This window comes from Lithobates pipiens, unplaced genomic scaffold (genome assembly GCF_037356315.1).
Source record: "Lithobates pipiens isolate NorthernLeopardFrog02 unplaced genomic scaffold, aLitPip1_a1.2 Scaffold_27, whole genome shotgun sequence".
Lineage (NCBI taxonomy): Eukaryota > Metazoa > Chordata > Amphibia > Anura > Ranidae > Lithobates > Lithobates pipiens.
The window spans coordinates 186,916,252-186,934,212 of NW_027507788.1; the positions used below are offsets into that span (position 1 = coordinate 186,916,252).

Sequence of the window (17,961 nt, forward strand, 5' to 3'; positions counted from 1 at the left end):
CTCCTTTTCAGTGTATGCATGTGTATTCTCATGTGTGTGTGTGTGTGTGTGTGTGTGTGTGTGTGTGTGTATACTGTGTGGCACCATAATCTATTGCCTGGGGGACCCATAATCTCCTATTGCCTGGGGGACCCATAATCTCCTATTGCCTGGGTGCCCTATAATCTCCTATTGCCCGGGGGCCCCATAATCTTTTCCTATTGCCCGGGGGCCCCATAATCTCGTATTGCCCGGGGCCCTATGAGTTATCAGTCCACCCCTGCAGATCATACATCTGTTCTTTTTATAACCTGTTTTGGGGCTAAAGTTGTTGAAAAGTGTAGCAATGGAGAAGTATTAATTCCTGAAGAACAAGCTTACAATTTTTGCTAGGCTGGGACATTCTCATCCTCTAAACGTGTGCGCAAGTCCTGCTTTATATTTCACAATCTTTGCTTCTATCTGGAATCTCTACATTTGTGCAAATATTGTCTGAACAGCTAGCAATGCTAAGAATGTTAGATTGCTGATAACATGGAACATAGCAGGATTATCTGTAATGATGAAGTCCATTCTATTGGGTGGCATTTAATAAGCATAGCACATACAGAGGACATCCGCTTCCAGTTCTATCTTCTCTATGGCTTTTCCCACTCCCTGAAATTAATGAAATGATCTAATTTTTTGGGATATGTGATGGAATGAGACTGTGAATACCTTCCGTTTTAAGAAGACTACGCACTTGCTAGAGTGAGGTCTTTTTCGATTGCTTTTATATCGTTTCATCATAACATGTATGATTATATTGTCCTATTGGGTACCAAACCCTACTCCATAGAAGACATGGTTTCCATATCCAAACAAAAGAACTTGCTGCTCCAGGTGAGACAGGAAGCCTAATGATATCAAGGGTGCCCGCCTCGGCTCGCCTCCACATCAGTTCAACACTGAAGAAATGGCTACACTCCAAGATCCATCAAAATTCTTATTTAATGAACGAACATCCCAAGTGTTACAGACAATTCAAATGGTAGACGCGTTTCACACACTAACAGGTGCGCTTATTCATGAATAAGCACGCCTGTTAGTGTGTGAAAGGCGTCTACCATTTGAATTGTCTGTTAAACTTGGGATGTTCGTTCATTAAATAAGAATTTTGATGGATCTTGGAGTGCAGCCATTTCTTCAGTGTACATGGTTTCCATATACTGCGCTGATGATGGCCAAATTACTATTATTATACAGGATTTATATAGTGCCAACAATTTTCACCAAATAGCCTGAAATAGTTGTATGTGGTATGAAGTGCACGGCTCTATAATAATAAGCTATATTTGTACTATGCACCAGCAGTTCATGAAGTGAAAAGCAACGAGTGCGTGGCAAAGGTTGGCTAAGGCTGGGTTCCCACTGGTGCGATCACCAACATAGCATTTCATGTGCAGATCACATGTGATGTCTTTGCAATGCAAATTCAGCCATACAAACTATATGACTGAAATTGCATCGCATTCGCAACAAAATTGTGTTGTTGTTTTTTTGTACTCGGACTGGAATCGGATCGCATGGGTGTGAATCTGGGGGGGTGTCAATAACTTTCTATTAACACCCGCAGTGGTCCACATGGAGCAGTGTGAACTGCCTGCGAGTGACATGCGATGTGGGAACACGCACAGCAATCGTGCTGGTTCCGGCAGCTCATATCTGTGAACCGGGTCTAAAATGGGGAAAAATCATCTTATTTTTGGGGTTTGTGATGGAATACCTTCTATTTTAAAATGTCACACACCATTGAATTGAACATCTTGGCTTTAGAATCACTTTATTCCCTTCTCACCATAAGCTATATGATTATACTTTCTTGTGGAGTCCAACCTAAAGCATTTTTAAGAAACAGCTAAAGACAAGTAAAGAGTTGAGCCCCATAAATTCAACATTTTCTGTTGAACTTTTCCTTCAGATTTACCAAAACCATATAATATGAGGTCAAACCTTAGGAGTTTCAATTTGTATGCAATCAGGCAGACTCTTTCACTATATGGTTTTGGTAAACCTGAAGGAAAAACTCATAGTGTGTATGGGGCTTTAGAAAAACAATTCATTAGATCCGGGTTTCGGCACCAGAAAAAAGACAATTCAGTTTATCCAATACTAATGGCCAGGTCTATTGGCATGTAGATAGGACTGCAGGGTCTTTTTTTGTGCTTTAACCGCTTCAGCCCTGGAATATTTTACCCCCTTCCTGACCAGAGCACTTTTTGCGATTCGGCACTACGTCTCTTTAACTGACAATTGCGCGGTCGTGTGACATTTGCACCCAAACAAAATTGATGTTCTTTTTTTCCCACAAATAGAGCTTTCTTTTGGTGGTATTTGATCACCCCAGCAGTTTTTATTTTTTGCACTATAAACAAAAAAAAAAGTGACAATTTTGAAAAAAAAACGCTTTTTTTTAACTTTTTGCTATAATAAATATCCCCCAAAAATATATAGTTTAGTCTACATATTTTTGGTTAAAAAAAAATCGCAATAAGCGTATATAGATTGATTTGCGCAAAAGTTATAGCATCTACAAAATAGGGGATAGCATTTTTATTGTTGTTTTTTTTTTTTTTACTAGTAATGGCGGCGATCTGTGATTTTTTTTTTTTTTATTTTTTTTTTAATCATGACTGTGACATTATAGCGGACACGTCGGACACATTTTTGGGAGCATTGCCATTAATACAGTGATCAGTGATATAAAAATGTATTGATTACTGTAAAAATGTCACTGGCAGTGAAGGGGCTAACACTAGGGGGTGTTCAAGGGTCAGCTGTGTTCCCTAGTGTGTGTTCTAACTGAAGGGGGGAGGGGACTGACTAGGGGAGATGACAGATCACTGTTCATACTTTGTGTGAACAGACGATCTGTCACTTCTCCCCTTGGAGAACCGGAAACTGTGTGTTTACACACAGAAAATCTGGTTCTTGCCATGTTACGAGTGATCGTGGGAGGCGACAGGTCATTGAGACCGACGGGCACTCGCATCGGCTCCAGGGGCGAGCTGCGGGTGCCTTGTGGCCACCAGAGGGAGCGACGTAACATAACGGCGCTTCGTGCAGCCGAGCCATGTTGCTGCAGTACAACTGCGGCGGCTGGTCGGCAAATTAAAACTTTACACCCAACTGACTGGATAAACAGCCTGGGGACTAAGGAGGGGGATCTTTCACCCTATCATTTTTCAGATAGACCTAGCTGCACTGCACAGCTCATACCCTTCAGCAACTGGCACCCCTATGTACTGAGTGGCCCTAAGTCTGAAACTTCCTGGATCTTGGCATTTAAAAATATGTACCCCCCCCCCCTCCCCCCTCAATGTCTTGTAATAAGTTGATTTAGAGAGACTAGCATCTTGACTTTTCCATCAGGATCAGTGAGTGAAACTCGATGCAGAGCAGGAGCATACTGTCCGCCTCGCACAGGAAGTCCTCCTCAGTGTCCTGGTGGCTACTTCTGTCCTGAGGGCTCTTCTTCCTATAACACCAGTGCACAGCTGTGAGTAGAAAATAGAGTTGTTCTGTTCATGACTGACAATGCCTTTGTATTGTTATGTTATTCTCACCCCTTGTGGTTGTCATTTTTTGTATGCAGCTGCCTGTTCCCATACTACTGCCCCCCTGGCAGTTCCCGTATGGCTCCTTGTGCTGGAGGTTATCGGGCTGTTCAAACATCATTTCTCCGGGATTCCGCAGAGGCATCATGTAGAAGATGTGAAGCTGGAACCTATCGCAACAGCAGTGCCACCGATGCCTCCTGCCAGCCTTGTCCACCCGGGTACAACTGCCCACCAGGTGAGCAGACTGACCATAAATTATTATATTTTGCAAATAGCTTCTTGACTCTTATTATTATTATTATTATTATTATTATTATTATTATTACTATTATAGGTACTTATATTGCGTCATCAATTTTATGTAGCACTTTACATATATATTGTATGTTCACATCAGTCCCTGCCCTCTAGGAGCTTACAATCCCTAAAGGCACATTTACACTTGCTTTGGCTTCAACACACATTAAAGCACCTACCGCTTCAACATGCTTTTATGATGTGTTTGTGTTGCTTTGGTGGTGCTTCTATGAACCTTCGGTGATGCTTCGGTTAAGCTTCGGTGATGCTTCCATGAAGCTTCGGTGATGCTTCGATTAAGCTTTGGTGATGCTTCGATTAAGCTTTGGTGATGCTTCCATGAAGCTTTGGTGATGCTTCCATGAAGCTTTCGTGGTGCTTTGATTAAGCTTTGGTGATGCTTTGGTGAAGCTTTAGTGATGCTTCAGTGATGCTCTTTTGAAGCTTGGCAGATGCCGCATGTGTGTGTCGATATCTCATGCCTGCAATTTCTCCAAAACAAAGGGAAGCTAAAGCTGAATTAAAGCCTCTCAAAAGCTGCAGTTTCTTCAAGCGGGCTTTGCCATAGAGTTCTATGGAGGCTTTGAAGACGCTCTGAAACCCCACTAAAGTGACATGGGGTATCATTTTTGGAGAAAAGCCAAAGCAAGGTGCTGTTACCGCCAGCTCCCACGGGCGTCATCGCGGCTCTGGCCAATCACATCGGCGGAGCCGTGATACCTGGAAGTAACTCCAGGAGTGATGTCGCCGGCTGGTGCTGTGTACGGTCACCGCAGCGAGGGCTTCGATCTCAGTATTACAAAATGAGCTAGTATGCTATGCATACTAGTTCATTATGCCTTTGCCTTTGGATGTTTTCGTTTTTTTTTAGTTTTTTTTTCAAAGCGGGTTTACAACCACTTTAATGCCCCATATACATGGTCAGACGTTCCGACCACAAAATCCGTCTGATTTTTTCCGACGGATTTTGCCTGAAACTTGTGTTGCGTACACACAGTCGCACAAAGTTGTCGGAAAATCCGAAACTTCTGAACGAGGTGACATTAACCACTTGACAACTGGGCACTTAAACACCCCTCCTGCCCAGACCAATTTTCAGCTTTCAGTGCTCTCACACTTTGAATGACAATTACTCAGTCATGCAACACTGTACCCAAATCAAATTTTTGTCCTTTTTTTCCCACAAATAGAGCTTTCTTTTGGTGGTATGTGATCACCTCTGGGTTTTTTATTTTTTGCGCTATAAATGAAAAAAAATGAAAATTTTGAAAAAAAAAAACAATTTTTCTTTGTTTCTGTGATAAAATTTTGCAAATTATTTTTTTTTCATGAATTTTGGCCACAATTTATACGGCTACATATCTTTGGTAAAAATAACCCAAATTAGTGGATATTATATTATATATTATATTTATTTATTATATTAGAGAGTCTACAAGCTGTGGTGCAAATCATACAAAATGGATCACAGCTGAAGTACTGATGGCTTATCTCATTTCTTGCAACCTGAACAAGCCAGGAAAGTACAAATACCCCCCAAATTCCCCCTTTTTTGAAAGTAGACATTCCAAGGTATTTAGTAAAAGGCATGGTGAGGTTTTTGCTGTTGTCATTTTTTCCCACAATTCTTTGCAATGTGAAGGTTTTTTTTATTTTTTTATTTATTTCTCTCACATGACATGTGTATACCACAAATAATGTCCCCAAATAAATTCTGCTACTCCTCCTGAGTACTACAATACCACATGTGTGGGACTTTTTCACAGCCTGGCCACTTAGAAAGGCCCAACATGCAGGGAGCACCGTCACGTGTCCTAGGAGCATAAATGACACATCTAACTTGTTGACTGCCTATTACACTTTTGAAGGCTCTGGAGCACTAGGACAGTGACACTGACGTGGCACTGATGACAGATGGCACTGATACGTGGCACTGATGGCACTGATATGTGGCACTGATGACACGTGACACTAATGTGGCACTGATGACAGATGCCACTAATACGTGGCACTGGTGACACTGACAGGTGGCACTAATATGTGGCACTGCTGACACGTGGCACTGATGACAGATGGCACTAATACGTGGCACTGACACGTGACACTGGTAACAGATGGCACGTGACACTGATACGTGGCGCTGATGACAGATGGCACTAATATGTGGCACTGATGACACAGGACACTGATATGGCACTGATGACAGATGACACGTGGCACTGATCACAGATGGCATTATACGTGGCACTGATGACAGATGGCACTTATACGTGGCACTGGGGACAGATGGCACTTATACGTGGCACTGGGGACAGGTGGCACAGACAGGTGGCACTGGGGCAAATGGAACTGGGGACAGATGACACTGACAGGTGGCACTGGGGACAGATGGCACTGCTAGGTGGCACACTGGGGACAGATGGCACTGCTAGGTGGCACACTGGGGACAGATGGCACTGCTAGGTGGCACACTGGGGACAGATGGCACTGCTAGGTGGCACACTGGGGACAGATGGCACTGCTAGGTGGCACACTGGGGACAGATGGCACTGCTAGGTGGCACACTGGGGACAGATGGCACTGCTAGGTGGCACACTGGGGACAGATGGCACTGCTAGGTGGCACACTGGGGACAGATGGCACTGACAGGTGGCACACTGGGGACAGGTGGCACACTGGGGACAGATTACTTACGGCCGCTGCACCCGCTAATCTCTCCCTCCTCACATGCTGTCTGTGTGAGGAAAGAGAGCCGGGCGATGAGAGATGATCTCATATGTTTACATATGAGATCATCTCTCATTGGGCACGCCGATCATGCTGTAGACGGCCACTGCGATTGGCTGTTTACAGCGATATGTGACTGGGAGCGCGCATTGCGGAAGTAAACAGGAGGACGTCCAGGGATGGCCTCCCGGCAATTGACGTCCGCTCTGCAGCCATCTTTCGGCTATAGAGCGGACCCTTAGTGGTTAAACACGTATGTCGGGACTATAAACGGGCCAGTAGCCAATAGCTTTCATCTTAGTTTATTCTGAGTATGCGTGGCACTTTATCTATCGGAATTGTCTACATGCGATTGGATTTTGTTGTCAGAAAATTTTAGATCCTGCTCTCAAACTTTGTGCATTGGAAAATCCGATGGAAAAAGTCTGATGGAGCCCACACATGGTCGGATTTTCTGACAACATGATCCGATCGCACATTTTCCGTCGGAAAATCCGACCATGTGTATGGGGCATAACAAAGCCTGTCTGAAGCCTTGTTTTGAAGCAAGTGTAAACTAGCCCTAACTCACATTCATACACACACATACTAGGGCCCATTTATTCAGGAGCCAATTAACCTACCAGCATGTCTGTGGAGTGTTGGAGGAAACCCACACAGGCAGAACATGCAAACTTTAGGCAGGTAGTGTCATGGTTGGGATTCGAACCAACAGCCCTAGTGCTGCTAGAGGGGAAGTGCTAACCATCAGCCCCTGTTTTCAGGACAGAACTAGCATATCCCTGATTGGCGTCAATTATTGCCTAGATTTGTCTGATGATGGAGAGTAGAGTCCTCACAAGTTATAGCAAAGTAAGGGTTACGGGTTCTGGGCCCCAAGTGCTAAAAACAGGTGGAAGGCTGGAGCTGTGATGACCATAGCCTTCACAAACGCTGTAAACTGACAGGTCCACTGTAGAATGTAAACCTATGTGTTCCTCTGTAGAAGGAAGTTGTCCTGATGTACTTACGTAATCTCCTTGTCTGGTTAATGCAGAGTTTTCCACCATCCTTCCAGACTTACAACCAGTGCTTGGCGGTCTAAAGTGACAGCTTTTTACTAGAGTATCTATAAGCATTGTTGTTATATTTGTGCATTGAAATACATTTTACAGGCCTGTGGAAAAATTCTTCTCAAATATCATAAAGATAGAGGATGTTTTGTGAGGATGTTTACATGTGTTACAAAAACCATTCATTCTGTTCCTTTATGAAAAAATATGTTTTTAGCAATAAGTCAATAGTTGTTAAAGTTTACTCTATCTATAAATATATGAATTGGAGTTTATGTAATGTCAGAATGTGAAGGACACCATAGAAATAGAATATCAGCCCTTGATCTTGGTGGTGTATGTTTCGTCCTTTCACTCTTCAATAAATTTCTCTACAACCCATCTATGTTAAGTATTAACTGTAAAATATTGTCACATAACTTTTGTTTACATTTTTGCAGGCGTTGAGAGCTACCTGTCATACCCCTGTCTGGCTGGCCACTACTGCCCTTCCAGTACCATACGGCCCATTCCCTGCCCACCTGGCACTTTTGGTAGCAGTACACAGGCAATAGGGGCAACTGACTGTCACCCATGCCCAGCTGGCACCTACAACCACTTACCTGCTCAGGTGTCATGCTTTGTGTGTGGAAGTGCCTCCTATTCTGAATCAGGTGTGTAATGTTTTACTGTACAATTCAATCAGCAGAGATGATGTTGCACATTTTGATGATGACATTTTTTGTTTTGTTTTTTAAGGAAATCACGGCAATCTCCTATAGAAAACACTGTTGACCCAATATGGCCAATGATATCATGAGCATCCCTTCCCTCTTTGTGTACATGCAGCTGCGGGGCGGGGAATCCCCCACCAGCAGCTGATTGGCCCACCAATGTCAGCTGCTTTCCGGGTTCCGGCCAAACCCAAGATCCTTAAAGAGGAAGTAAACCCTGATGGATTTTATTTCCCTCTTTATTTCCCTGCAGAGGTAAAGCATAATGGGCTACTATGTATCACATAGTAGTTCCGTTATGTGTCACTTACCTGACACCGAAGTCTGTGATGTCTCTATTGTCCCCACGAGCAGGGAGCATCCATCTTCACCCCTCTTCCTTCCGGGGCCGCAAACTCCGGCTCTTCAACTGGCCAGAGTCACGTGAAGTCACTCCCGTGCATGCACGCTGGAGCCGCCAGTCACGGCATGACCCCTATTAGAAGGGGTGCATGCACTGATGGCATCGGCGCTCTTACTTTTAGTAAATATCAACTTTGACACATTGCGTCTGTGAGTTTAATAACGGTTAAGAGCATTTGAGATTAGAAGCATTTAATTTCAGGAGAACCTCCTGAATGCCCACAATGCATGAAAAACACGTAAAATATTAACTATTTCAGCCATTCTGGGAGAAAAGAGAGAGCAGTGTGCTTGTAGATGGCTGTCTTATTTTTTGGGTTTTCACTATGGATCCCATCAGGATCATGTGTGAGATGCTCCTGATGTTGCTGAGGCTCAGAAGACATAGAAAACTACGTGAGAGGACCAGAGATATTGCGTTTTTAAATACACGCTTTTGATCCATTGAAGTCTATGGAAACAACAACCAGAAAAAAAGTTCCTGGCCCTTTCCATAAAATGCACAGATGTGAACTACATCCAGAGGAAACCATGTTAAATGGCCTGTAGTGTGTTTCTGCAAAACTGAAAACGCACAAAAAAATGCATAGGTGTGAACCAGACCTTACTCTACATGGCATTAACCAGGCTGCACAGCCTACGAATATACTGTATTTATCGGCGTATAGCATGCACTTTTTCCCCTCTTAAAATAGGGGGAAGATCATGTATGCGTGTTGTACACCGATATAGGCTGCCACCGAGGGGAAGGAGGGGATGAGCGCTACCAAAATAGAGCCGGATCACTTCTGTACACAGTCACTCAATCCCGCCCCCTGGACGGCTCCTAGCATTGACATTCCGGAATTGGACCGCCATTATGTCCATCATAGGATCCGGGTCAGGGGGCAGGACTGGGCATGACGCCAAGTACACAGGAGATCCGGCAGCGCTTGTCCCCTCCTTCCCCTCAGTGGCAGCCTGTATTTCAGCAAGGCTGCAGATGGGCACAGATTAGGCTGCATTGATGCTCCCTGTCCATTATTTTGCTTCAAAGTGGTTTATTTTAAAAAAATGTTATACCCCGATCAATATGGTATATCATTTTCTACAGCCTCTAGTGCAATGGGATGTGAGTGCATACTCTGCATTTACATGCCATAATCTAAAGCTGGGATTTATGTGTTGATGACAGATTTAAATGAATTCTCTTTACTTGGATTATGTTCTTGATTGCTATCACATGCTTGTTGTTAATGGATGTTTAATTGTAACCTCAAATACTCCTGTTATTTCCTTTTTGAAACCTTATCCAGGTGCCCGGAGCTGTGTGTGCCAGGGGCGGAATCGTGCGTTCCAAGAATCAGACGGATCTTGTATCTGCCAGGCTGGGTTTGTGTTTTATGATAACCGCCAACAACAGAGATCAGACAGTAGCAGTGATCAGGATTGCCAACCACAGGTACTGGAACAAATAATAATCCACCGTGGGAGAGGTCATATTTGTGTAGATATAAATATAGTTGCACACAAACATATGCGTGTTCTATTTGAGGAACCAATTACCAGACTGAAACACAATTATTCAAGTATTAATTTATTAAGTCATAAAAAGCCAGACAAGAAGAAAAGGAGCTTTGTTTAATAACCACAGCGGTGAACAGCAGCCTATCATCTTTAAGGTGCTTTACTTACCCAATCCTCTCTTGCACCTGAAGGATAAAAGTGCTAGAATACAGGTTTTCATGCCTTCACCATCAATACTTACATTTGTCCTGTATTCTTGTTGGTACCCCGTTTTTTAATAAGTAAGGGAGGGATATAAAATGTTACGGTTGTCACTAGAATAGAAGTAGAGGAATAGGATTCCCCCTCATTTTGGGGAGATTTCCATTTACTTCCATGTGTATGCATCTCTTTGATTTGTATTAACTTTTTTAAAGGGGCTTGACCTCTCTAATCTACTGAACTTTCCCTGTCCAACTGCTATGGTTCTGTTGAAAAGGGCACTCCAGGGCATCAAGGAGAATGTGGCAGCCTCCTTTGGTCCTGAGCCCTTGTAGAAGGCCAACTCATGGTTTCCTGGGGCACGGAGGCTAAGCCCCAGCCTACTTTTTCACCAGGGCTCTTGATGGTGGGGTTTGACCTGCATTAGACTGCAACAGGTCACGGCCCCCAGGTACGCCCAGTTGATGTCGAGACCACTCGTGCGTGCAGAATACAGGTGGCAGGAGACAGACAAGGATCCAGAAAACAAGCCACGATCAAGGCTTAGGGCGGGCAGCCAGGCAAACACAGTAAAAAAGACTGTGTTATACCTCAAAACAATACAGACCTAAAAGCTGCCTCCAATCAAACTAACAAAGTCCTAAATCATATACAAACAAAAAATCGTGGTGCTAAAATCTTGTATGAGTTAAAGTGAAAGCATATACATGCCAAAACTCTCAAGTGTATAAAAAGCAATAATATTCATTACAGCAAAAGCAAAATAAATGAAATGAGTAAATAAGAGGGGTAATTGTATCAATATTCAACTACTCCCAAAATAGAATAAAGTGTCCCATATAGTGCCAAGTGTTCAATGGATGTCTATAGGAGTCTCTATGTGGTCAAACGCTGACATTCAAACAGACTTGCCAGAAGTGGACTTCACAGATGGTGTCACAGTAAGCAAATAATGAGTTACTCTTACCAGATCCATTGGACACAACCACCCTACAGCAGTGTGTCATACAGGCTTATAGCGCTCAACCTCCTGCGCTGAGGTAAAACGGACTCCAGGGCTGGAACCAAACGTGAAGGATGACCACCCCCGTGCGGATCAGTGAACTTCAGGACTGGAGACTCGAAATACCATCGGTAGAATTCAATGTATGAGAAAAAGAGATGCAGAAAAAAAAACGGCAGGAATCCGATAGTGCGGGTCAACTTTAAAATTTGATTTATTCACATCAAAGTGTGACAATAAAAAGAGATCTCGATGCATAAAAAGGCAATGTGAAAAGCATAAGACAAGCTAGCTGTCAGTCAGCATCGCTCCTGGTCTGCTCCTCTACACTCATTGGAGCGATGAGCTGTGGAGGGGCAAAGAGAGGCCATATCAGTGGCTCGCTGAGACTGCCATCAGTGAAGGAAGCTGGCAGATCCAGAATTGGGGAGTTGGGAAGATGCGCTGCCTCAACTAATGCCACAGCGGTGGTCTATGTCAATCACTAGGGCGGAACAAAGAGTGTATTGGTAGACCCATTGGCGTCCTGGCTTAACAAAACGGTACTGAGGTTTCTGGCAAGGTCACAGGTTCCTCTGGTGGACACTGCAGATGTTCTGGTGGCCCAGTGGGGCCGGTTTAGTCGGATCTATGCCTCTCCTCCTCTCAAGATTCTGCCGTGGCTTTTGTGCAGGATCGAGGCCGAAGGAATTCCGGTCATTCTAGTGAGCCAGATGGTCTTGTCGGTCTTGGTACGCTGACCTGGTGCACTTGCTTGCTGACGTCCCTTGGCGGCTGGCTCTCAGGGAGGTTCTACTGTCCCAAGGGCTGATCTTCCATCCTGCTTCAGTCACTGTTTTTTAAAGGCCTGACTGCTATGAGCCAGGTGCTGAAGTTACGACACTGCTGAGACAGCCCATTCATTCCTAATCTGTCCTTGCAATGCCCTCGTCTTATCTAATGTCACCAGATACCCGGCCATCTAGTGACAGAAGAGAGAAGTGCAGCAACTCCAGAATTAGTGTGTAATCAATTGACTTCCTAACATTTGGCCAAGGCAACTATCACTTGGCAAATACATTTAATAGCAACCCTGCCTACACATCAGGGTTCTACATCTATATGGAAGCAAGTTTTGTTTGTTTATTCATCATGCTCCAGTTTATCTACCTGCTTCTCATGGATACCTTGACTTTACCAGTGTGCAGCATATAGCCTTTGTGTATCTTTTAACCAGGACTCCCAAAATCTCCCCATTGACACAACACATTAGGCAGACACTTGTCAGATACAGTCATAGATTAAAGCGGGTTCCCACTTAAAAAAAAAAAAAAAAAAAAAAAAAAAAAACATTTACCTGTCCAAGGGTCCAGCGTGGGATCGAAGCCCTGCTCGCCCCCCCCCCCCCCCGCCTCGGCAGAGCCCCAGCCGGCCACCCACTGCGCATGCACGAGCCGCGCTGCGCGCCGTCACTGGCCACGCAATCATCCGGGAACGGTCACATGTCCCAGATGATTACCTAGAGGGAGGGGGGAGAGCTGATCTCCCTTCCTGTGCTAGGGAAGTGGCGTCAGGAGCCCAGGCGCCGAAGGAGGCAGACTACGAAGGATCCCCTAGCAACAGGCATTTAGAGGCAAGTTAAAAAAAAAAAATTCTCCAAATGTATTTTTTTACGCACATTACGAATTTTTTTTTTTTTTTGGTGTGAAACCCTTCATAAAAGTTGCTTGCAATCGTCATATTGTTAATGGTAACGTTAATAAAATTATTTTGTTTGCAGGTGGAGGAACGCTGTTCTGCGGTTGAAGTGCGTCTGGCAGCCACACGAAAGTGTGTTTCCGCAGAGCAATATGACTGCACCCCGTTCTGTGGCCCGCTGGAGGGAGAGCTCATCCCTGAACTTGGAATGTCAGAACTTGTTTTTTACTTTATAACAGTCGCAATGTTAACATACAATCAAACGGATACCTCGGTTCTACTTAGATCCACATCAAGCTTAAAGTGGTTGTAAACCTATATATATATATATATATATATATATATATATATATATATATATATATATATATATATATATATTGGTATTATGTTAAGGTGGGGTAATTGGCGCTATCTCATAAATAGTCCTACGTCTTATATCATACACTTTTTAGTTGAAACACAGTGGAATTAAGGGTCTCAGGGACTCATCTATTTGTTATTACGTGATATAATCCCTTCATATACCTATACTAGGTCTGTATCACAATGGTCATATATATAAAAAAAGGTCGGTGGTATTCAATTGTGTATGATGAATTAAAGTGGATAGTTATAAATAATAATTCATAACAAAGTGCAACATAATAATAAAGTGGCCAGTGAGAAAGTGGGCACTTGCACTTTATTATGAAATATTATTATTACTATTCACTTTAATTCATCATACACAGTTGAATACCACTGACCTTTTTTTTATATATATGACCATTGTGATACATTATATTTAAAGCGGGAGTCCACCGCTTTTTTTAAAGCCAGCAGCTACAAATACTGCAGCTGCTGACTTTTAAAATAATGACACTTACCTGTCCAGCGCGCCCGCGATGTCGGCACCCGAAGCCGATCTGTAGATCGTACCTCGGGTGCTGCCGCCGCCATCTTGGGTATGGGAATCAGGAAATGGAGCCTTTCGGCTTCATTTCCCGGTTCCCTACTGCGCATGCGCGAGCCGCGCTGCGCAATAAGGACGGTCCCCGCTGCCTCTGGGATCTGTGTGTTTTCCCAGCAGGCAGCGGGGCACTTGCGGGAAGGGGCGGGCACTTGCGGAAAGGGGCGTAATATACGCCCCTTTCCGCAGAGAGCTATCCCGGAAGTGGGTACAGATACCTGTACTGTACAGGTACCTGCACCCCCCTCCCCCCTGAAAGGTGCCAATTGTGGCGCCGGAGGGGGGGAGGGTTCCGATGAGCTGAGGTCCACTTTAGGGTGGACCTCCGCTTTAATACCTTTATTCCACTGTGTTTCAACTAAAAAGTTTATGATATAAGACGTAGGACTATTTATGAGGTAGCGCCAATTACGCCACTCTAACATAATACCAATTTTTTTGTAGAAACTCCATTGGGGGTTTTTTCTTTGGGGAGGCTGCAACCAATTTTGCGTGACCTAAGCGTGGCTTTATATAATAAAAAAAATACACACACACACACACACACACACACACACACACACACACACACACACACACACACACACACACACACACACACACACACACACACACACACACACACACACACACACACACACACACACACACGTGAATGGCCTCAGCTGATACACAGAGATGAAACAAATCCTTCTATATAAGCTGTACCTGTTTATCTCCCATCTATATATATGTATGGTTCGAGGGGGGGGGGGGGGCGCGGTGCTCTCTCGTTTCTTGCGGCCTGCCAGGTTGCATGCTCGGATAAGGATCTGGTATGGGTTTTGGGGGGATCCCCACGCCATTTTTAAAAAATGTTGGTGAGGGGTTCCCCTTAATATCCATACCAGACCTGAAGGGCCTGGTAAGGAATTTGGGGGATCCCCCACCCTTTTTTTTTTCCTCTTAATATTCATACCAGATCCAAAGGGCCTGGTAATGGACTGTGGGGGAATCCCATGCCGTTTTTTCAATGAATTTTATGTGTATTGCCGGGTCCAACAATTCATTATAGCCGTGAGAATGACTTTTTTTCTTTTTAGAAATGTCATTTTGTGTAGGGACAGTTCTAAACACGGGAAAAATGCGCCACTTTACAGGCATACTATAGACAACTCCCAGGCACGAAATTTAAAGGAATATTTCACTTTTATTCTTTCACTTTAAACACTATTAAAATCACTGCTCCTGAAAAAACGGCTGTTTTTAAAACTTTTTTTGCATTGATGCATGTCCCCTGGGGCAGGACCCAGGTCCCCAAACACTCTTTATGACAATTACTTGCATATAAGCCTTTAAAATTAGCACTCTGGATTAGTTGTGTTCTTGTCCCATAGACTTTAACGGTGTTTGCGTGTTCGAACAAATTTTATGCATGTTCTGCTGCGAACAGAACCGGGGTGTTCGGCTCATCCCTGGTGTTGATTTATGGGAGTTTGAACATATGGCTAACAACAATATGGGTATTAATGCTACAACACATCACTCCTCTGTGTGTACAATCCTAACAATGGGTTGTAGCACAATATACTACACAGCAATCCACCCAACACGGACCTGTACAGGCAGTAGAAGCCGGTGCTCTATGCCAATTCTAAGCTCTTTGTTTTGTGCAGGTGTCGCTGTGCGCAGTACATCTCTGCAGAGGAACTCTGTGACCAGTTCTGTCTGATGAAGGCGCCCAAGATATCCATGAGTATGGGCTCCAACGGACAGTTTCTCCTGCAGATTGAGGATTCAGAGAGGAGAAGGAGTAGAAAACTGGTGGGTTCAAAACAGCTATTAATGAACAAAGTCAATAATGAACACGTCACTAAATGATCTTCCTTCAAACAGTACCTTGTTGTAGTCTAAAGAGCCTAGAGAATCCAGCCGTGGGGTAAAGTTAAGTTCCTCTGCTGCTGTGGTACTTAGCCTTTAGATAGGGGAACATAATAAGACTATCTGTGCGTGTTTTAAAGTGGTTGTAAACCCTTACAATATACCCAGTGAGGTGACTGGCTTCAGGTGATGCACAGAGATGAAACAAATCCTCCTACATAGGTTGTACCTGTTTATCTGCAGTTATCTATACATCCATTTAAAGTTCAGAATTCATAAACCTTGTCTGAGCTAACAGAAAAAAGGGGGGCGAAGAGCTAAAGTTACACTCTGCAGAGCTCAGTGAGAAGAACTCTGGCAGTTGATTGGAGGGAAGGGACACCCCACCCCGCCTTCTCTCAGCAAACTGCAACAGAGCTGAGGCTGTCAATCAGCTGGAGGTTCCTCGTCTGTCACCATTTTTCTCTTGGTGTCAGAAAAAATTGTCAGAAGTGAATCATGCTGATGGCAAAGGAACAAAGCAGCAGGGATATGCTTTGTTCATATTTCATGTCTGAGATTTACAACCACTTTAAGTTGTATCTTATTTGCCTCTAGGTCTAGCTGTCATTAAACAACAACCGGGTTATATTTAGCCAATACTTCCTTAACCACTTCCCACCCGGCCAATGCATATATACGGCCGGGTGGGAGCCGTCTACTCCTAATAGGACGTTCAGGAACGTCCTTCAGAAGTAGCGGGATCGCGGCGCGATCCCGATGTGCTCGTGTCACCCGGACACGGCACATCTCAGATCGGCAGGAGGGCTCTGTGATTGCCCCTCCTGATCACATGACGGCCGTGTCCAATCACGGCCGTCATGTGATGTAAACAAACAGCCGGTTGCTAGGCAATCGGCTCTCCTCTCCTCACACGGAAGTCATCGCTGAGGAGAGGAGAGCAGATCGCTGCAACCGGCTGATGATCAGTGAGTATGGGCTGTTTTTTACAGCTTTTTACTCACTGATCATCAGTCTAGTATCAACACACAACACACCACACAGTACAAACACAGTCCCCACATATGTCCCCAAAACACACATGTCCCCAAAACATACATGTCCCCAAATAATAAAAACACATGTCCCTAATAATAAAAACATGTCCCCCACATATGTCCCACTAAAATCACATGTCCCAATGATTATCTGCACACATATGTACGTGATCACCTGCACACATATGTACATGATCATTTGCGTACATGTGTCCCTGATCACACAAACCAATTATTATACACTTAACGGAATTTTTTTTACCAAAAACATGTAGCAGAATACATTTTGGCTTAAATTTATGACAAAATTTGATTTTATTGGATTTCTTTTCAAATAGAAAAAAGAAAATATTGTTTTTTTTCCAAATTTCCGCTTTTTTTGCGCTTCTATCGCAAAAAATAAAAGACGGAGTCGTGAATAAATAACACCAAAATAAAGCTCTATTTGTGCGAACAAAATGATAACAATTTCATTTGGGTACAGTGTAGCATGACCGCGCAATTGTCATTGAAAGCGCTAGAGCGATGAAAGCTGAAAATTGGGCTGGGAAGGAAGGGGGTGAAAGTGCCCTGTATTGTAGTGGTTAAAGAAGAATGCATATTCAATGAAGTTCACTCCTTTAAATAGGGCGATGGATGGTCTGACTGATCTTTATGCTGTAAAAGACAGTCCATCTTTACTTCCCCATATTATATACAATTCGTCAGACCCTTATGGTTGCTACAGAGGTAGGAAATGGAATCCCACTGGCTGATTATACCTGGAGACCAGGCAGTAGCAGGTGTCTCCCATTTCTATATTCTGCCAGTGGGGGTCACAGATGGAAGTTCGGACCCCAGGATGAACACCAGTTGATGGCACATGCCGATACCTGGCAGATGGAGCGCAGCAGTAGAGTGTATGAGGTCTCCAATTCTCAGTCTAGGTAGAGTCCTTCAGTGCATCCACTTTTTAT

At 43.9% G+C, this 17,961-nt stretch overlaps 1 protein-coding gene across 1 annotated transcript; it reads left to right on the forward strand.

Moving 5' to 3' along the window:
• Positions 1–3,619: 3,619 nt before the first annotated feature.
• On the forward strand, positions 3,620–13,469 carry LOC143933006 (uncharacterized). Its single transcript, XM_077455923.1, has 4 exons — positions 3,620–3,813; positions 8,095–8,307; positions 10,065–10,210; positions 13,239–13,469. Exons 1-4 carry the CDS (start codon positions 3,654–3,656, stop codon positions 13,467–13,469), a joined length of 750 nt encoding a protein of 249 aa, XP_077312049.1. The 5' UTR covers positions 3,620–3,653.
• Positions 13,470–17,961: the final 4,492 nt, after the last annotated feature.

Bases quoted from the DNA above. Each gene is read 5' to 3' on its own strand.
- LOC143933006 (XM_077455923.1), top strand. From the start codon at position 3,654: ATGGCTCCTTGTGCTGGAGGTTATCGGGCTGTTCAAACATCATTTCTC. The intron at 3,814-8,094 runs GTGAGCAGACTG...ACATTTTTGCAG, and splicing joins CGGGTACAACTGCCCACCAG to GCGTTGAGAGCTACCTGTCA. The intron at 8,308-10,064 runs GTGTGTAATGTT...AACCTTATCCAG, and splicing joins TGCCTCCTATTCTGAATCAG to GTGCCCGGAGCTGTGTGTGC.